The sequence below is a fragment of the Meriones unguiculatus genome, chromosome 5 (assembly GCF_030254825.1).
Source record: "Meriones unguiculatus strain TT.TT164.6M chromosome 5, Bangor_MerUng_6.1, whole genome shotgun sequence".
In the NCBI taxonomy this organism is placed as follows: Eukaryota; Metazoa; Chordata; class Mammalia; order Rodentia; family Muridae; genus Meriones; species Meriones unguiculatus.
Window position 1 is genome coordinate 118,713,957 of NC_083353.1, and position 21,911 is coordinate 118,735,867.

Sequence of the window (21,911 nt, forward strand, 5' to 3'; positions counted from 1 at the left end):
CTCTAAACAAAACAAAACAAAACAAAACAAAACAGAACACCCCATTGTTTCTAGGAATGCCTTGCTTACAATTCCACTTTAAATGGCCTTCCTTACCACAAAGAAAACATCTGCTATTTTAATTTTTCCTAAGTCTTTTAGAAATTATTTCTCCTACCAGAGTAGCAACATAAATGTAAGGTCCAATAACAGCTGTATTTCTAATCCACTCATCTACTGTTGCTGATCTTGTTTTTAAAGGTCTAACTACCCTTTGCAGTCTGAATTAGCATCTTCAAAAGCCAAAGATTTGTTTAATATTCCTCTGATTTTTGTATTTTATCTGCAGCTGAAATCAATATTAGCAATAAATCAATGAAGGCTTCTTTTGGTCCTTGTAAAATTTTAGTTAATTACCCAGACATCTTTCGTGATTCTTCAACCTGATCCCAACCATTTAAAACTGGTAGGTAACATAGTGCCAACGGGTGATCATCAAGTTCAAACTGTTTTTGTAAATTATCATATTGACCTTCACCTTCCAACTGATGCTGGGAAATATCAATACCTCTGGCTTGATTCCATTGTTTTATGACTTTTGCTTCTTTCCGCCATGATTGCCATTGTAACTGAGGATCAGTTTCCAATATTGCTTCCGCCAAATCTTTCCAGTCTTGGAGGATAATCCTGTTCTGAGTTGCCTATGAATTTAGAATCTGCTTCACACAGGATGAATGCATACCATAGCAGACGAATGCTTCCTTAAGTCTCCTCAAATTTAATATGTCTATTTTTTCATTCTATCATAATCTTGGAGGTGCCTATCATCTCCTGGTATGTCTTGTATAGTAACTGGGTGAACTAAGGTTGGTTTTCTGACAATCTTAGGTTGCCCTGTTTCAGTTTTATCACGTGGCAACATGGTAGTCACTTGTCTAAATTCCTTTGTCAGTGTATGAGAATTTTCATTATTCTCATTTATAGGTGTTTCTAAGGCTTGGATCTTATCCACTCTACTTATCTTTTTTTTTTTTTTGTATCTCTAAAAGTTTTTCTTTGAGGTGCTACAGAAAGCCATTATGACTATTAAGAATAAAGTATAAAATACCAAAATGATAATAATCATAATTGATATTGAGCCAATTTTCAGTGAAGTTATAAAGCTTTTTATTTGCTGTTTCTATTTTTAAGCCATCTGGAGAAACAGTAAACTGGGTTTGAAAATCTTCCCTTATGGTACTTCCCATCCTTAACTCTTTCCTAGAGGACTTCTGAGATGACTTACCAAATCTGATAGCTTTTTAGCTTGTCCATAGCTGGAGTTATCTCTTTGTTTGTGGGGTCATGCCCATGTTGGGTGCCAAAATGTTGTTTAAAAAAAAGTGAAAACAGAGAGGGGCAAGATGGCGGCGCCAGGAGGACTCTCATTCTGAGCAGCAGCACAGCAGGATCAGCACAGTGAACAGCAATCAGAACTCTCGGCCATAAAACACAGTCATTGTGTTTCCCAGGTGAGAGGATACCCCACGGTGGGGGATTCAATCAGCTTTTAACTCACCCGGCTAAACCGCGGAAGAGATCCCGGTTCCGCCAGACGCTTGGCTGCCGGCCGCCAGCCCCAGCCCCAGCCCAGAGCCACAAGCCAGTGTCTCTGGTCACGGTCCCAGACTGAACCTTGGGCACCACACTATCAGAGACTGGAATTTTCAGTCGAGAGATAACCCCAGGGTACAGGAAACAATTGGGACCGGCCTTAGGTCACCCAGACATCCCCTGGAAAAGACTCGGGCGGGTTCCACGGGCACCCCAGGAGCCAGCCCGGAGCCAGAGCCGGGGACCCAGGTTCCTGCACAGAGCCCTGCCTGCCTGCGCGCCTGATTCGCCGCCAGAGATAGAAACGGCAGGTCTGATCTCAGAGCACTCAGCTCACCCCCAACCTGAAAAGGTCCCCGGAAAATTACCCAGCTTAGGGAGCCACTCAGACTCCCAAAAGCCACAAAGGCAGACACAGGCAGTTTCTGCGCACCAGACAGCTGGCAGAGACTGAGCCGCCATCACATAGCTGTGCTCCAGGCACAGGCAAATTTCTGTGGCCAGCCAGCTGGCGGACACTGAGCAGTGTGCACCAGGGCAAAAAAAGACACTAGGAGTCCGTCCTCCAGAGAATTCACGGGGAAGGAAGGAAACTGTACTGATCTAAATCACCCAATCCTTCCCTAGAAAAAGTCTAGCAGTCTAGTGGGGCCGAGGCGCCAGCACTCAGCTGTGCTCCAGACACAAGCACAAACAGTTGAGGCGCGCCTGATGTCCAACTGGGTCACAGCAGCTGATCATTAAATTTGCAACAAGAAACCCAGAAACAGGGCAGCTGCCCTCAGGACTTCCCTGGGTGAGAGGAGAACCCTCTCGACTAACAAAGACCACAGTTACCACTCAGGTCTATATCCCTGAGGTGAGCAACTCCTGAAAAAACACCAGCCATCCAGGGACTATACCCAAAAAGCTGAGAAGACATCCTTCAGGAAAATCCAGCTTTCTGCAAAGGGGATTCTCTCCACCACAGGATCCCCAGGAACCACCAGAAAATAACCCCAAACTCCTAAGATAACACAATGGGTAGAGGCCAGCGTAAAAGCTCAAGCAACAAAAGACAGAGCAATATGGCATCTCCAGAACCCAGTTACCCAGGGGCAAGTAGCCCTGGACACCCCACCATAACTGAAATCCAAGAAGATGACCTAACAAGTATGCTCATGAAGATGATAACAGAGGAAACAAATAAGATTCGTAAAGACATAGAGGAAGATAAACTCAAACAGAATATTGCCATCCATAAAGAAATAGAGGAAGCTGCAGCCAAACAGTTTATGGCCTTTAGAAAGGAAATGCTTAAAACACTGAATGAAATGAAAGAAACAGAGTTGAAGGAACTAAAAGAAAAACAGGAAAGTACAATCAGACAGGTGAAGGAAGTAAACAAAACAACTCAAGACCTGAAGATAGAATTGGAAAAATTAAAGAAAACACAAATGGAAGAAATAATGGAAAGAAAGAATCTAGGGAAGAAAACAGGAACTACAGAGGTAAGCATAACCAACAGACTACAAGAGATGGAAGAAAGAATCTCAGGTGTAGAAGATACAATGGAAGAAATCGATGTATCTGTCAAAGAAAATGTTAAATCTGAAAAATTCCTGACAAAGACCATCCAAGAAATGCAAGACAATATGAAAAGACAAAACCTAAGAATAATAGGTATAGAGGAAAAAGAAGACTCCCTTCTCCAAGGCCCAGAAAATATTTTCAACAAAATCATTGAAGAAAATTTCCCCAAGCTAAGGGAGAGGCCAATTAGAATACATGAGGCCTACAGAACACCCAGCAAATTTGACCAGAAAAGAAAATCCTCCCGCCACATAATAATCAAAACAGTAAGTATACAGAACAAAGAAAAAATACTAAAAGCTGCAAGGGAAAAAGGCCAAGTAACATATAATGGCAAACCCATTAGAATCACACCTGACTTTTCAACAGAGACTATGAAAGCCAGAAGGGCCTGGACAGATATCATGCAGACCCTAAGAGAACACAGATGTCAGCCCAGGCTACTATACCCAGCAAAACTCTCAGTCCTCATAGATGGAGAAAACAAGATATTCAATGACAAAAACAAATTTCAACAATACCTACAAACAAATCCAGCATTACAGAAGACACTGGAAGGGAAAATACAACCCAAGAAAGCTAGCTACATTCAAGAAAACACAGGAAATAAATAACCTCACTTCAGTAAAACAAAAAGCAACCAAGCACACAACCTGATGACCACAGCCAACATCAAAATCAAGAGATCTAACAGCCACTGGTCATTAATCTCTCTCAACATCAATGGACTCAACTCTCCAATAAAAAGACACAGATTAACAGAATGGATACGTAAACAAAACCCAGCAATCTGTTGCATACAAGAAACACACCTAAGACACAAAGATAGACATTACCTGAGGGTAAAGGGTTGGAAGACGACTTTCCAAGCAAACGGACCCAAGAAGCAAGCAGGATTAGCCATTCTAATATCTGATAAAATAGACTTTCAACCAAAATTAGTCAAAAGAGATGGGGAAGGACACTTCATACTCATCAAGGGAAAATTCCACCAGGAAGACATCACAATCCTGAACATCTATGCCCCAAATACAAGGGCACCCACATTTGTGAAAGAAACATTGATAAAATTTAAAGCACATATAGATCCACACACATTAATAGTGGGAGACTTCAACACCCCACTCTCAACAAAGGACAGGTCAACCAAACAGAAATTAAACAAAGAAACAATGTCTCTGACAGAGGTCATGAATCAAATGGACCTAACAGACATTTACAGAACTTTACACCCAAACACAAAAGAATTTACCTTCTTCTCAGCACCTCATGGAACCTTCTCCAAAATAGACCACATAGTAGGTCACAAAGCGAGCCTCAACAGATACAAGAAGATTGAAATAATCCCATGTATCTTGTCTGATCACCATGGAATAAAGCTGGACCTCAACAATAACAGAAATAACAAAAAGCCTACACACACATGGAAACTGAACAACTTGTTACTAAATGACAGCTGGGTCAGGGAAGAAATAAAGAAAGAAATTAAAGTCTTTCTAGAAATCAATGAAAATGAAGACACAACATACCCGAACTTGTGGGACACAATGAAAGCAGTGCTAAGAGGAAAGTTCATAGCACTAAGTGCCTTCAAGAAGAAATTCGAGACAGCTCATTCAAGCACCCTAATGGCTCACTTAAAAACCCTAGAAAAAGAAGAAGCAGACACACCAAGAAGGAGTAGACGGCTGGAAATAATCAAACTCAGGGCTGAAATCAATCAATTGGAAACAAATAAAACAATTCAAAGAATCAATGAAACCAAGAGCTGGTTCTTTGAGAAAATCAACAAGATCGACAAACCCTTAGCCAGGCTAACTAAAAGGCAGAGAGACACCACCCAAATCAACAAAATCAGAAATGAAAAGGGGGATATAACTACAGACACTGAGGAAATCCAAACAATCATTAGGACTTACTTCAAAAGTCTATATGCCACAAAATTTGAAAATCTAAATGAAATGGACAATTTTCTTGATCGATTTGACTTACCAAAGCTGAACCAGGACCAGGTAAATCAACTAAATAGACCTATATCCCCCAAAGAAATAGAAGCGGTCATCAAAAGTCTCCCATCCAAAAAAAGCCCAGGACCAGATGGCTTCAGCGCAGAATTCTACCAGACCTTCAAAGAAGAGCTAACACCAATTCTCTTCAAACTATTCCACAAAATAGAAACAGAAGGAATATTACCAAATTCATTCTATGAAGCCACAGTCACCTTGGTACCTAAACCTCACAAAGACTCAACAAAGAAAGAGAATTTCCGGCCAATCTCCCTTATGAACATTGATGCAAAAATACTTAATAAAATACTTGCAAACCGAATCCAAGAACACATCAAAGATATTATCCACTATGACCAAGTAGGCTTCATCCCAGGTATGCAGGGGTGGTTCAATATACGGAAATCCATCAATGTGATCCACCATATTAACAAACTGAAAGAAAAAAACCACATGATAATCTCCCTAGATGCTGAAAAAGCCTTTGACAAAATCCAACATCCATTCATGTTCAAAGTATTGGAGAGATCAGGGATACAAGGCACATATCTAAGCATAGTAAAGGCGATATACAGCAAGCCTATAGCCAACATCAAACTGAATGGAGAGAAACTTAAAGCAATCCCACTGAAATCAGGGACAAGACAAGGCTGCCCACTCTCTCCATATCTCTTCAACATAGTGTTGGAAGTCCTTGCTAGAGCAATAAGACAGTTGAAGGAGATCAAGGGGATACAAATTGGAAAGGAAGAAGTCAAATTATCACTATTTGCAGATGATATGATAGTATACGTGAGTGACCCCAAAAACTCTACCAGGGAACTCCTACAGCTGATAAACACCTTCAGCAAAGTGGCAGGATACAAAATTAACTCAAAAAAATCAGTAGCCCTCCTGTATACAAAAGACAAAAGGGCTGAGAAAGAAATTAAGGAAACAACACCCTTCACAATAGCCACAAATGACATAAGGTACCTCGGAGTAACCCTAACCAAGGAAGTCAAAGACTTGTATGAAAAAAATTTCAAATCTCTGAAGAAAGAATTAGAAGAAGATATGAGAAGATGGAAAGATCTCCCATGCTCATGGCTTGGTAGGATTAACATAGTAAAAATGGCCATCTTACCAAAAGCAATCTACAGATTCAATGCAATGCCCATCAAATTACCAACACAATTCTTTACAGACCTGGAAAGGAAAATTCTCAACTTCATATGGAATAACAAGAAACCCAGAATTGCTAAAACAATCCTCTACAATAAAAGATCTTCTGGAGGTATCTCCATCCCTGATCTTAAGTTGTACTATAGAGCAACAGTTTTAAAAACTGCATGGTACTGGCATAGAAACAGAATGGTGGATCAATGGAACCGAACAGAGGACCCAGAAATAAACCCACACACTTATGGACACCTGATCTTTGACAAAGACGCCAAAACCATACAATGGAAAAAAGATAGCATCTTCAACAAATGGTGCTGGTCTAACTGGATGTCTACATGTAGAAAAATGAAAATAGATCCATACTTGTCACCCTGCACAAAACTGAAGTCCAAGTGGATCAAAGACCTCAACATAAAACCAGACACATTAAATCGGCTTGAAAAAAAAGTGGGAAATACCCTAGAACTCATTGGTACAGGGGGAAACTTCCTGAACAGAACACCAACAGCACAGACTCTAAGAGCAACAACCAATAAATGGGACCTCATGAAACTGAAAAGCTTCTGTAAAGCAAAGGACACCGTCATCAAAACAAAGCGACCACCTACAGATTGGGAAAGAATCTTCACCAACCCTTTATCTGACAGAGGACTCATATCCAGTATATATAAAGAACTAAAGAAGCTGAAAAGCAGCAAACCAAGTAATCCACTTAAAAAATGGGGAACAGAGCTAAACAGAGAATTCTCTGTAGAGGAATACCGAATGGCAGAGAAGCACTTAAAGAAATGCTCAACCTCATTAGCCATTAGGGAAATGCAAATCAAAACAACCCTGAGATTTCACCTTACACCCATGAGAATGGCCAAGATCAAAAACTCAAGTGACAACACATGCTGGAGAGGTTGTGGAGAAAGGGGAACCCTTCTCCACTGCTGGTGGGAATGTAAACTTGTACAACCACTCTGGAAATCAATCTGGCGCTTTCTCAGACAACTAGGAATAGCGCTTCCTCAAGATCCAGCCATACCACTACTGGGCATATATCCAAAAGAGGCTCAAGTACACAAAAAGGACATTTGCTCAACCATGTTTGTAGCAGCTTTATTTGTAATAGCCAGAAGCTGGAAACAACCCAGAAGCCCCTCAACTGAAGAATGGATGCAGAAATTGTGGTACATCTACACAATGGAATATTACTCAGCAATGAAAAATAAGGAAATCATGAAATTTGCAGGTAAATGGTGGGATCTGGAAAGGATCATCCTGAGTGAGTTGTCTCAGAAGCAAAAAGACACACATGGTATATACTCACTCATATAGACATACAACATAGGACAAACCCACTAAAACCTGTGCATCTAAAGAAACTAAGCAAGAGAGAGGACCCTAACTAAAACGTCCAATCCCCATCCAGAAAGGCAAAGAGGATGGACATCAGAAGAAGAAGAAAACAGGAAACAACCTAGGAACCTACCACAGAGGGCCTCTGAAAGCCTCTGCCCTTCAGACTATCAAAGCAGATGCTGAGCCTGATGGGCAACTGTTGGGCAGAGTGAATGGAATTTTAGGTAAGAACTGGGAAATAGTAAGAGCTGGAGAGGACAGGGTCTCCACAAGGAGAGCAACAGAACAAGAAAATTTGAACATAGGGAACTTCCCAGTGACTCATACTCCAACCAAGGACTATTCATGGAGATAACCTAGAACCCCTGCACAGATGTAGCCCAGGGCAGTTCAGAGTCCAATTGGGTTACATAGTAATGTGAAGAGGGACTGCCTCTGACATAATCTGATTGGCCTGCTCTTTGATCACCTCCCTCTGGGGGGGGGAGCAGCCTTACCAGGCCACAGTAGAGGACAATACAGCCACTTTTGATGTGAACTGACAGACTAAGATCAGAAAGGAGAGGAGAACCTCCCCTATTAGTGGACTTGGGGAGTGGCATGCAAGCAGAGGGAGGAGGGAGGGTGGGATTGGGATGGGAGGAGGGAGGGACTTATAGGGGGATGCAGAATGAATAAAGTGTAATTGATGAAAAATTTAAGAAAAAAAGGGATAAAAATAATTTAAGAACCTTAAATGACTTTCAAAATTGGAGGAAAACATGGAGTTAGTCAATTGGCATGGAGCATGTGTCGCCCCTGGGGGCAATGGTCTCCTGAACCTACTCAGACCTCGGACACCACCACTGCTAATTCTAGAACTGACGCAGGATGTTCCAACGAGGGGTTAAGGCTTCTCATAATATTTCCTATAAGCCCACACATGTTTGTCTATATCCCCCATTTTTATTCATTATTAGCCAGATAGAGCCAAGTAATTGTGGTAATGATACTTGGTTTTTTTTAAGCCCCAATGCTAGTAAAGTTAGGTATGCCCTGGTTACTCGCATGCCTCACTGGGTGCCTATGCCCATTGATGCCCCTCATGCTATGACTCTCTTCAGACAGAAAAGGGATCTTGGAACTACAGCCACCATTGTTACTACCATCTCATTGACGGCTGTTGGAGCTACCACCAGGGCATTAGCCATGAGTCATACTGGGCAGACTGCTCAGACCCTGAATAATCATTTAGCCAATGTAGCTCATGCCTTAGTTGTACATAAAGGAATTAATGCTCAACTAAAAGGAAGCTTGATGGTGTTCAATCAGAGGATTGACCTCTTGCAGGAGCAAATTGATACCCTATGGCAAATCGCTCAACCTGGCTGTCAATGAAAGTATGCTGGACTTTGTGTCACTAGCATACAACATGAGAATTTTTCCTGCGCTGCAAATCTGTCTAAACAATTGTCGAGCTATATTTTAGGTAATTGGACTGGAGAATTCGATACTACGATGGAGCAGCTGAGAGTGGCCATTGTCACAGTAAATTCTACCAGAGTGGACGCAGGACTAGCCACAGGATTATCAACATGGATTGCTGCAGCCATGAATCATCTGAAGGAATGGGCGGGCATGGGAGTGTTAGCAGGCCTTCTGGTGTTGGTCTCCTTGGTTTGCCTGTGGTATATATGCAAGATTAGAGTCTCACAACAGTGTGATGCAGCCATGATCATTCAGGCCTTTACAGCCATTGAAGCAAGACATTCTCCCCAAGCATGGTTGGATACCATAAAAAGCTAAAATGATACGCTCAGGATGCGAGGCTAAGCACTGCACTCAGGGTCAGCCGCTTTGGACCCAGAGAAGAGCATGTCTGATTGCATGCAGGTTGATGCCCCAGGTCCCGCCTCTGAGAAAAAGGTATTGGACGGGTCTGATGCTCTTTGGGAGGATGACACCTAAATGAACATCTGTACAAAGTCCCAATTTATTTCTAATATCAGAGATCAGACCTCTACTCTTGCCTGATGCGTCTAAAACAAAAAGGGGAACTGTAGAGAGCTGCGGAATGCTATGCCTTAAAGATGGAGCTGGTTTCCGCCTTCCACCTTCCCGATGGTGAGTGCTCTCTGTCACGAACAACTCCACATTTGGCTAAGGCCGAGGATCTGGCTTGCTTCCATGTATGTGGACCTATCTGCATTGCCCCCGTGGCACGCCTGGGTTGGCTACCCAGAGGCTATTTAAGCTGTGGGCTGGCTTTCCCTGGGGTCCGAGGATTGTCCAATGTTCCTGAATAAACTGCATTGAAAAAAAAAAAAAAGTGAAAACAAAAATATCAAATCAGTTGATTTTACCAAAGAAGACTCAGACAGATGCTGTGGTGAAAACCTGCTAACTCAGAGAGGCAGAGAAAGCTCCCAGCTGACCTTCCCACTCAGCTAATGTCCCAGAAGAAAAGACCAAAGAGCCCAAGAGCTAAAACTCTAATGTGCCAAAAGCTAAGGACAAGGAGCTGAAGAGCTACAGAGCCTTTCTTTTCCATGCTGTCTTAAATACCCTTCAACTCAATACCTCTCCTATCTACTTAATTTCTATTAGCTGTTTTTGTTTTGTTTTGTTTTTCTTTTTTGCTCTATCTCTTGACCTATAGTTGACTTGATTAAATCCAGTGGAAAAAACCTCTTGGATTAAAAGTGCTAGGGCTGAGCCACACCATAGCCTACTATTTACAATAAACAGAAAGTGCTTAGATTAAAGGTGTGTGTTAGGGCTGAACCACACCAAACAAGATACAGTATTTTATAGTTCACAATCTAGTGTTCACAATGGGATCAAATATCCTGCAACAACTGTGTGTTGCTGATTATTCACTTAACTTATATTAGTATTATGTTGTAATGTATTGTATTGTATTGTATTGTATTGTATTGTTTAATGTTGATTCAGTTTAGATAGTTGGAAGGTTGGTAGCTTTGTTCAGTGTAGTTGTAGACTACATCTTTGACATAAAATTCTGTCTTTTCCTTTCTTTCTTTTTCTTACAAATGCATACTCCTCTGTTTTGCTGTATAAAATCAGTTGATTTACTTCTCATTGTGGAAGACCATGCTCATCACCTTTAGGCTTCTCATGTGGAAATAAGTATTTGTATCCAAGTGAGAGGCCTTGATGAATGCAAAGCATAAAACATGGCTTAATCATTCATTTTATACAACTATCAATCCAAAGAGAAAGAGAGAAACAAAAGTTCTGAGTCAAATTTTTGGATGTTCTTCAGAATAATTGGTCTGATCCTCACCTTGAAAAAGATAGTCCTAAACAAGCACAACTACAGAAAATGATTGTGCTAGAGTTCTCTGGACAACCAAATCTCTTTCTCTCTCTCTCTCTCTCTTTCTCTCTGACACACACACACAAATGAATTTGTTCTGGACATGTTAAATGTAACAACAGCTGAATCACAAGGGGGAGCTGAGGACCCAATTAGAAGCTTGGTTCTTGAGGCTAGCATCTCAACACTTGAGGTAGTCTCATCCTGGTTGTCTCTCACTGGGGAAGCTGAAAAGGAAGTGGTTGTTGAGTCAACAAGACTTAGTAGTCCTAGTGTGATACCAAAAACTCTAAGTTTCCTGGAGAGATACTGGTTCTTAGTCCATGATGAAAGCATGGAAACCCTGGATCTAACACCAGCTAATTTGTGGTTAGTTGAGATGAAAACCAAACACAATAAAAGTCTTCTGACTAAAATGTCCCAGAGATAATTAATTCTCCATAGCATTCTTTAAGTTCTCTATAGTGTGATTTTGCTTCATTCTTACATTAGTCTCCTAAGACTTCCCATGTTCAGATCAAGATTGCAGAAAAGGTATTAGACCATTTTGTATTGTCATCAACGGTTTTCTTTCCCCTTGTTTGAGCTGCCTTTTACTGAATTTGAGCAGCCTACAGGTGTTGGCCATTAGAAATGTATCCTATGCTACTTGTTCTATGTGGAGATTTCTTTCCTGTCGTTAGGTTGGAAGAGCAGCCTTGTCCTATACTCCACCCTTGATGAGGCTCTCTCTTGTTCATTCACTAATCATAGTTTTATTCCAAGTGCTTATTCTGCTCTCCACTGTGATACTTCATTAGCTTTTGTTGATAAGTTTTTTTTTTTTTGGTTCTTCATCCTTAATTATGAGGTATTAATGGTTTCTGTAATTTAGTCTGTGGTAGACAGTGTTTGTTTTTCTGAAAATGGAAACCTTTTATTTGCTACAAACCTTTGCATAGGTGTGTTCACACCAAGGAGCTGTGATATTCAGTGTGCAGGCCAGGGTGTTTTGGAGGGAAGACAGCTGGGATACTAATTTCTCTCATAAAGTTTTGAGCATTTTCCCATTCTACAGCCAAAGCAACAACAGAGAACAGCAAGAAAGACTGGTGAAAATTATATATCCACCAGGTTTGCCCATAATCTCTTAGTAATTTGTGCATTTTTTTCTTTTTTACTTTCCAGCTTCTGTGCCTCTGTGTACAGTGAAAAGTGCAGGAAAGTATTTCATCAGTACCAAGCTGGGTCAGTGGCGAATACTTTTTTTAATTTTTTATTAATTACATTTTATTCATTTTGTATCCCCCCATAAGCTCCTCCCTCCTCCCCTGCCGATCCCACCCTCCCTCCCCTTTCTGCATGCATGCCACTCCCCAAGTCCACTGATAGGGGAGGTTCTCCTCTCCTTTCTGATCTTAGTCTATCAGTTCACATCAAAAGTGGCTGCATTGTCCTCTACTGTGGCCTGGTACGGCTGCTCCCCTCTCAGGGGGAGGTGATCAAAGAGCAGGCCAATCAGATTATGTCAGAGGCAGTCCCTCTTCACATTACTATGTAACCCAATTGGACTCTGAACTGCCCTGGGCTACATTTGTGCAGGGGTTCTGGGTTATCTCCATGAATAGTCCTTGGTTGGAGTATGAGTCTCTGGGAAGTTCCCTGTGTTCAAATTTTCTTGTCCTGTTGCTCTCCTTGTGGAGACCCTGTCCTTTCCAGCTCTTACTATTTCCAGCTTCTGTGCCTCTGTGTGCAGTGAAAAGTGCAGGAAAGTATTTCATCAGTATCAAGCTGGGTCAGTGGTGAACATTTAAAAATATTGTATACGTATGGATCTTTTGCCTGCATGTATGTCTGTGTGCAAGATATGTTCCTGGTTTCCTGGAGGCCAGAGAAGGCTTTTAAAATCCTGAAGATGTAGTTGTAGATAGTTCTTAGGCACTCTGTGCATTCTGGGAATCAAAACCGGCTTCTATGGAAGAGCTGCCAGTGCTCTTAAGTATCTAGTTATCTCTACAGCCTTGTATGTGAACATTTTTTTCAGGAATATGAATGACAGCTGATATTTAAAAAGATTTATTTATTATTTATACAGTTTTCTGCCTGCACGCCAGAAGAGGGCACCAGATCTCATTATAGGTGTTTGTGAGCCACCATGTGGTTGCTGGGAACAGAACTCAGGACCTCTTGAAGAACAGTCAGTGCTCTTAACCTCTGAGCCATCTCTCCATCTCCAATAGCTGATATTATATGTCTTTCCAACTATTAGGCCTTTATGTCTTTACATAAAAAGTGTGAGAGGTGTTTTAAAGGGATAAGGTGTAAACTGAACCACAGATTCTTTTGTTTGTTTCAATATCTTGTCCTAGGATTACTGAATAATGACCTATGTAAAATATCTCATCAAAATAACAAAAACACACAACCAAAATTAAAAGAATGATAAGAGGGCTGGACTTGGTGGCTCTCACTGTAATACCAGAATTTACAGTTTTGATGGAGAAAGATCAGGAGTTCCAGGACTGTCTCAGCTCTGGCTCATCTTGAACTATAGCAGACCACATATCAGGAAAAAAATATTTAACGGAAAAAATGCTGCAAAGAGGAGGAGCCGAGGCTGCAGACTCTACAGAGGATGCCGTGTTGTTGGAGAGCTACTTACATCTCCTGTTTGAACAACGATACAGTAAGAGAACAGGAACTGAAGAGGTAAAACTCTTAGTTATGAATTGGTGCTTAATTGTCTTCTGCATAAATGGATTTTGCCCCCAGGTATTTAAAAGTCCAGATATCCATCTGAAATGCTTTCCTGGGCCCCTTCTATCACTTTACTGTGTTCCCAAAGCCTCTTCCTCATCTCCCCCTTGCAGTGAGGAGGCCCAGCAATAACTAGGCAAATGCATGATGATGCACATGCCAGAACAGCTGTAATTGTAAATTTGAGGACATACGGCATGTCTAGTGGCATGGGAACTCTCAAATTAGAGCTTTCTGGTTCTCTTAAGAGCTGTAAAGTTTACCATTTTTCAATGTTGTGAAAGTTCCACCCTAAGACAGAAGTATCAAGAGATGATATGCTGGCCAGGACCAGATAGTCCTCTCACGTGAAGCGAATGTGTCAGCCCATCCTTCCTTGTGGGCTGGTGGCTTCTCCAGATGACCCTTACCTCGGCCTGGGACAGGAAGAACAGTCTGCAGCAGTGAAATGATGATGCTCTGTGGTCTGAGGTCTGGTTGGAAGGTTTAAATGTATGATTCTAGAATTGTGTCTGTCTCAACATAAAGTAATGGGCAGTTGTGATTTCTCAAATGAAGGCCGTTACAGTAATGCAGCCAGGGAAATAAATATACATTTGAGCTTGTACATTTTTTCCACGAAATGAATTTAGAAGATAATAATAATAGAGACTTTTTTCAAGTTTTCCTCCTTCCTGTTTTATTAGATGGTCGTGTACTTCCTGTTTTGTGCTGCACTTTTTTCAAAGGATCATAATGGGACTATCAATTAATTCAGTCAGAAGTGATTCTAATTTCCAATGCTAAAAATGTGCTCATTAACAGTTTACATTTTGGCAGAAATTCACAGCTTGATGACCTCCCTGAATTTGCTCCCTAGAATCCAAAGTGAAAGAAAAGAACTAACTCCCTAAAGTTGCCCTCTGATCCACAAATACCCCATGGTAGGCATGTACTCAGACAGACAGACAGACACACACACACACACACACACACAAACACACACACACACGACATAATAATAAAAATTTTAAAGTTTTTTTAAAAGTCTACAAAACGAATAATGTAAGTCAGAAACTAGTCATGAAAGACACAGACAGCACAGCCTCTTGGTGAGAACATGAATAGACTGTGAGATTCTTAGGAGGAAACCTTGGAGGTGGGAGTGAATGAAGGCTAAGAGTGATGAGGGAGCAGGCTACAATCAGGATAAAAAGTAAATAAATTGTAAACAATAAAATATAAGAAGAAAGAAAATAAAAGGTTGGCTAGAAGTTAATAAAAGAGCAGTGATGCAGTGAGGTCACCTCTAGTCTTGTCAAGTAGTGTCAGGACTGTCTTTGCATCATCTGTTCCTCTTCTGTTTCTAGCCTGTTCCTCAGCCCCCATTCTCCTGTGCTCCATTAACCTCTGTCACTTGATTTGAAGAGCAAGTTAAATTACCTTCACCTAAAACAAGCCAGCAAGTTGGAAAAGCCTCAGTCAAATGAACATAAAGTTAATGAGAGATTTGAATGTTTTCTGGCCACAGAAATCAAATAGTCTTCCTTCCCTTCCTTTCTTTATTATAATTATTATGATTGTATCATATCATATTACATTATTTTATATTATAATTAAAATAATAAGAATACTACTAATTACTATTATTTTTGTGGGTTTTGAGATCATTATTGAACCATATCCCCAGTTCAGATGAAGTGTCTGAAGTTTTCTGCGTCCAGTGTTAGAATGTGAGGCTTCACCGGCAACATGCACAGCAAGAGCATTAAATAAAAACCTGCTGATGAAAAAACAGCTTTTACCATAAAGCACTGGTCCTCATTCAGTGGGTCACGACCCCCTTAAGGGTTGAATGACCCTTTACAAAGGGTCAGATATGAGATATCCTGTATATCAGATATTTACATTATGATTCATAATATTAGCAAAATTACAGTTATAAAGTAGCAATCAAATAATTTAATAACCATTAAATTATTTGATTGCTACTTTATAACTGTAATTATAACTGGGTCACCACAACATCAGGAACTGTATTAAAGGGTCACAGCATCAGGAATGTTGAGATCAGCTGCCTTAAAGGGAATAAGAGATAGTTTATGCTGGACCCATGTTGAGTCACTATGGCCCTTTGTTTGAATGAGGAAGCAGGTTCAAGAGGTGTAGTTTTACAGACCTGAGAAAGTTATAAATCAAGGAAAATTCAACATATGTTGGCGGGTACATCAGAGAAGTGGTTATAGCAAGGAGAGGCAGCTTTTCTATAGTCATCAGATGACATTCTTAGCCTTCAGGTTGGTGGAAGTAATGGTCTGATAAGTTCACAGATTCTATGAGCTTTTATCTGTGAGTCACAGGATGTTAGTTCTGACACAGTGGGCAAGGAATGGCTAATTAGGGGGCCAGAGCTAGCTTGCGGTAAGGTAATTAGTCCCTGCACCTACAGCATTCCAACTTCTCCACTTCACGGTAGTATTAATCAGTAAATTGGTCTTTGCTGACAAAGCTTCTTTCCAGGAATTATCACACGAACCCATGGGCAAAACCCATAGAAGAAAAATCCACCTTATCTCTAAAACAAATTGATTGTGAATATTTTCACATCCAACTGATAGATTATAAATGAACTGGAGGTCATATAGTAATCTATATCAGAGTTCCTTAAATATGTATCTCTTTGATTCCAAGACTTCATGCATAAAATGTCTAAGTGTGTTCTGAAGTATATCCTGTATAGTTTTCAAATTAACAATGAAATAGTGTTAACAACTGAAATGTTCAGCATAGGGCAAAACCTAGTTGCTTAATTTATGTCATATAGAAACAATTAATAACTGTATGTGCCTTAAACATTCTATTGATCAACATTTATAAAATATAGAAATATTTATTTATTATAAAAGATCAATCAGAAATATGGTGTAAATTGGTGTGGGGGTATACATCTGTAGTTTCAGCACTTAAGTGACTGAGTCAAGCACACTGTGAGTTTGAGGGCAGCCTGGGCTACACAGTAAGTATGATCTAACAATTGTCTCATTAAAAAAAAAAAGGAAAACCCCAAACGAAAACAAAGCTGTAAGTGTAGGTCAGTGGAAGAGTGTTTGCTGAGCATGCTCAGTGTCTTAGATTAGATATCCCAGCATCATAAAAACATCAGCAATAAGACCACTTCATAAGGAATGACATCAACATTCACGGTAAACATTCTCTAGGAAGAAAAAGCTAGAAGAGTATATATCAAAAGTTCCACAGAATAAATGTGATTCTTTCAAAGGTATTCATAAACACGCTTAGGTATAATAAGCGTAATTAAAAAACAAGGCAAAATTTCAAATAGTAGTACAAAATTTCCTACATTTCATTACAACATTAGGAGCACAGGAAAAGTCAGTCCCTTCTTTTTACTAGTGGTTTTGCTGAGGATGCTGGTTTTGTTTTTTCCAAAGGTGTGTCTATCTTTTTGGCCTTCAAATATTGATCGTGGACATTTTTGCAGCATCTGGCATGATATTTTGGTTCCTTGCTTTCTGTCTGCTGCAGCTTTCGTCATACAATTTCCTCTTCTTGTTTTGGTCAAGAGGAGGGGCACAAAATCACAAGCCTGAGTGTTACTCAGAGGAGATTCGTTTCTGCCTTTCCTGGTGGAGCCTCTTAGGGGATACAGGCCAGGACAGGGCAGCCTGTCCTCCAGTTGGAAGATCGGTTCCCTCCACCAGAATCACTTCCTTGGTCCAGACAAGGTAACAGCTGCTTTATTGTATTTCTACCACATGATCGTATGTGTACGCTAGAGAATTTCAAATAGTGTGACAGGAGAGCAGGATGGGTGGGAAAGCCTTGTTGGCTGTATTAGATCTGGTTAACTGGCAGCGTGTGAAAACTGCCGTCTGGCACTGGTTATTTTATTTTTGAGTGTGCCATGACTTCTGCTGTGCGCTAAGAAATTAAGGTAGCGGGATCTTTGGAGTTCACTGCTCTTTAACTGGATCATATGTTTGTATATTATCCATCTTGAAGAAGTCATAATAAAAGCCAGGTAAGATGGCTCAGTGTGTAAAGATACTTGCTTCACAAGCCTGTCCACCTGAGTTTTATCTCTGGAACCCAAATAAAGGTGGAATGAAGCCAGGTACAGTGGCCCATGTCTGTAATCCCAGCACCCAGGGAGGCAGGGGAGGCAGGGTCGGGCAGATCTCTGTGAGTTCGAGACTAGCCAGGTTTTCAAAGTGAGTCCAGGACAGCCAAAGCTACACAGAGAAACCCTGTCTTAAAAACACCAACAACAAAACAAGAGTGGAATGAGAGAACTCACTTGGAACAGCTGTCCTCTGGACACACATTGGCACCACCCAACAAAGTAATGAAAAAAATATTAGAGAGAAAATGTGAATAGTTTCAGAAAATTTCATTAACTAACATAATCTAGAGAAAGATAATTCCATATGCAGTATGTTTTCCATATTTTCTGTTGGCTATGAGCTCAGATAGTAGTGTAAATGTGAAGGTCACCTACTTTTGCTGTGTGCTGAGAAATAAAGGTCTATGGAGTTCTTTGATCTTTATCTGGGTCATCTGTTTGTGTGTTGTCCATCCCAAAGAAGTTGTGATAGGAGGCAGGTAAGAGGCTGAGTGTGTAAAGTGCTTGCTACACAAACCTGACCAACTGAGCCTTATCCCTGAAACCCACTTCAAGGTGGAATGAGAAAGCTCACCATGTAAAGTTATCCCCTGGACACACATGTGCCATGGCGCATGCAATACTCCATCAACAACGATAACAAATAACAGTTTAAAAATAATACTGTACTGGGAAGATTCCCTTTTCTTTTTTTTTTTTTTTTCTGTGTTGTTGTTACACAATAGTCATTTTATTTTAAAAGTCATTTTTTTCTTACTTGGGAAAGTCAGTTTGATTGGGCAGGAGTATTCTCATGAATTTTTTTTTTTTTCAATGCAGTTTATTCAGGAACATTGAACAATCCTCGGACCCCGGGGAAAGTCAGCCCCCAGCTTAAATAGCCTCTGGGTAGCCAACCCAGGCGTGCCACGTGGGCAATGCAGATAGGTCCACATACATGGAAGCAAGCCAGATCCTCGGCCTTAGCCAAATGTGGAGTTGTTCGTGACAGAGAGCCCTCACCATCGGGAAGGTGGAAGGCGGAAACCAGCTCCATCTTTAAGGCATAGCATTCCGCAGCTCTCTACAGTTCCCCCTTTTTGTTTTAGACGCATCAGGCAAGAGTAGAGGTCTGATCTCTGATATTAGAAATAAATTGGGACTTTGTACAGATGTTCATTTAGGTGTCATCCACCCAAAGAGCATCAGACCCGTCTGATACCTTTTTCTCAGAGGCGGGACCTGGGGCATCAACCCGCATGCAATCGTCTCGCCCCTGGGGGCAATGGTCTCCTGAACCTACTCAGACCTCGGACACCACCACTGCTAGTTCTAGAACTGACGCAGGATGTTCCAACGAAGGGTTAAGGCTCCTCATAATATTTCCTATAAGCCAACACCTGTTTGTCTATATCCCCCATTTTTATTCATTATTAGCCAGATAGAGCCAAGTAATTGTGGTAATGATACTTGCTTTTTTGCCCAATGCTGGAATGCTAGTAAATTTAGGTATGCCCTGGTTACTCGCATGATTCCCTTTTCTTAAGCGATCTTGGCTGGCAGTTGTGGCATACAGCTTTAATCTCAGCCTCAGAAGGCAGGGGCAGGTAGACCTCCGGGAGGTCAGCTTGACCTACAGAGCTAGTTCCAGGACAGCCAAGGGCTATACAAAGAAACCCTGTCTTGAAAACAAATGAACAACAACAAAAAAGAAAGAAAGAAAGAAAGAAAGAAAGAAAGAAAGAAAGAAAGAAAGAAAGAAAGAGAAAACAAATGAACAACAAACCAAAAAGAATGGTGAAAATGTGAATAAATTCAGAAAACTCCATTAAAAAAACTAGAGAATAATCAATCTATGTACCATTTGTTTTCTGTATCTGTTAGGTATTATCCTAGTTATTAATGTAATGGTCAAGACTAATTTTTATATTTAATATTTAAATATTTACTATTTAATAATATATTTATATTATCAGATTGGATCCTTATGAGCATTAGCTAATGACATGGTGATAAAATTTATTTTCATATAGGCTCCTCTGGCAACATCTTTTACTAGAATATAATATGTGAAATGATTGTGGACATGAAATAATTTGGGATTAAATTTCAGGTTGTATTCCGTGATTTTCCTGTCTGTTGCTCTCACACTACAGCCCTGCCATGATCTTTCCACTCACCTCGTTTCTTCAGTTATTCCAGGTTAGGTTGAATGTTTAAAAACTTGGAGCCAGACGTCTTAGATTCAGGAAATCACACAGACTTGTCTTTCTGTGTTATCCCACCCTCTAGCATCTTTCCTAGTTCTATTTACCAGGCCCAACCCTAGAGAAGAATGTGTAGGATGTGGCTAGGTGGAGAGGTTGCACATCTCAGGAGTTTGTGCTTCAACCCCAGAAATATTTATATACTTGGAGCCCCAAATTTTAATCAACTGCTATATTAACATTCAAATATTATCCCAAAGGTGGTGCCTGGGAAACTCAGATAGACATGAATAACTAAAAAGACTGCAAGAACATTTTTATCTTAATGTGATTATCAAAATATATAAATAATTTTAAAGCAAAAAATGTTATTTATTCAGAAATCTTTGCATTTTATTATTTGAGTTGATACTTTTAACAGTGTTTTAATGATTTGTGGTTATAGCAAATTTGCCTAACTTTTTAAACTGTATGTAGAGTATTTTGAACAAACAGGTCATTTCATTATTACAATGACTTAGTATTTTTTTAAAAAATTTGTCCATACTTCTTAAAAACAATTGTTATGATCATTAGAAGTATAAATGAATTTAAAAGAAATCTGCAAAGAGTTTTCATGGGTGGTGGAAATCAGGGTCAGTCCATGTTAGGGAGTTTGGATCATTAATGGAGTTAATCAGACCCCACCCTTTCCCACCTCACTGCAACATCAGATCCAAGGGCATTTTAACTTTTTCTTTAGAAATCACTCAAGGTCAGGTTTAACAAGAACATACTTCACATACCCGGAAGATGAGTGACCAGAACATCACTTACACAACTGTGAGATTTCATAAGTCTTCAGGGTTGCAGAACGGAGTGAGGCCCAGAGAAGCTGGCTACAGAAGTAAGTTTTTCAAGTGCCTAAATTCACCTGTTTTTGTTCATTGTAACTTCTGACTTTTGAAAACAACATCCCACCGGCTCCTACTGAAAACAGAAACTCTGTTTCTAGTTGCTAGCTGGTAACCAAAGAAAGCTAGAAGGGCAGAGTAGAACAACCAGAGACAGATAAAAGCTCTTGAGAATGGAGAAGCTAGATGTGAATCTATTCGCTCAAATTTGAGAAAACTTAAGAGGTTTTTGTTTGTTTTGTTTTGTCTAGTCAAGAATTTTGAAAACTTAAAGGTTTAAAAATTAACAGACAAACTAGAGTCTGAAAAAACAACAGATTTTCTAGAAAGGAAATGAAAACTCTGTCTCTCCAGTGATCCTGCAGAACTGGGTGAGGGCACATGCCTGTCTTCTAGCTATGTGTAGGCTGAGTTGGGAGAATTGAGAATACAAGGCCAAAGGTGAAAACCATTAAAATTCCTGTGACACTTCACACATGTAGGATTTCTACAGTGGGGGAACATTAGGCAAAAAGCTACAGTTTTGAAAGCTCATTTTCGGTCAATTTGAATGATGCACTTTTATAAATATTTAGACTAATGTTCCCTTGTTTCCATCCTACACAAAATTATAATTAATGTTTGGACTTGTTCTTTTCATGGTAATGATTTTCTTGCTTTGTTTTGTTGACTTAAGAGTGTTCAGTCTCCTGGAAGCTCATTGTGATACCTCTCGGAATCTTTTGTTCCCTTCTGCTGGTAACTGTCGCAGTGTTGGTGATACACAGTGAGTAACTGAGATCCATCTCCTGTGCCTTTCTGCTTAAGTAATGACTTTAGATTCTAATTACACAGTTAACACACTCTGTCCCTTGTCCTGACTACAATCAGAGATTTGCCAGATAAAATGTACTTCATGTGTTTGGCTGTTTTTACCCCTGATAGACTGCAGTGTCCTGTTCTCTGATAAACCTAATATTTTAAATCTGGGGCTGCTGCCCTGTTCTGTCTCCT

The 21,911-nt window shown here is 40.3% G+C and overlaps 1 protein-coding gene across 1 annotated transcript in view; it reads left to right on the forward strand.

The window, feature by feature from the left end:
* The first annotated feature begins 20,779 nt into the window (after nucleotides 1–20,779).
* The window catches only part of LOC110564294 (uncharacterized), a 52,238-nt gene continuing 51,106 nt past the window's right edge, over nucleotides 20,780–21,911 (forward strand). Inside the window, exons 1-2 of the mRNA XM_060383416.1 lie at nucleotides 20,780–20,911; nucleotides 21,595–21,684. Of these exons, the coding sequence (XP_060239399.1) occupies nucleotides 20,818–20,911; nucleotides 21,595–21,684 (184 nt within the window). The 5' untranslated portion in view covers nucleotides 20,780–20,817. The remainder of the gene's footprint in view (nucleotides 20,912–21,594; nucleotides 21,685–21,911) is intronic.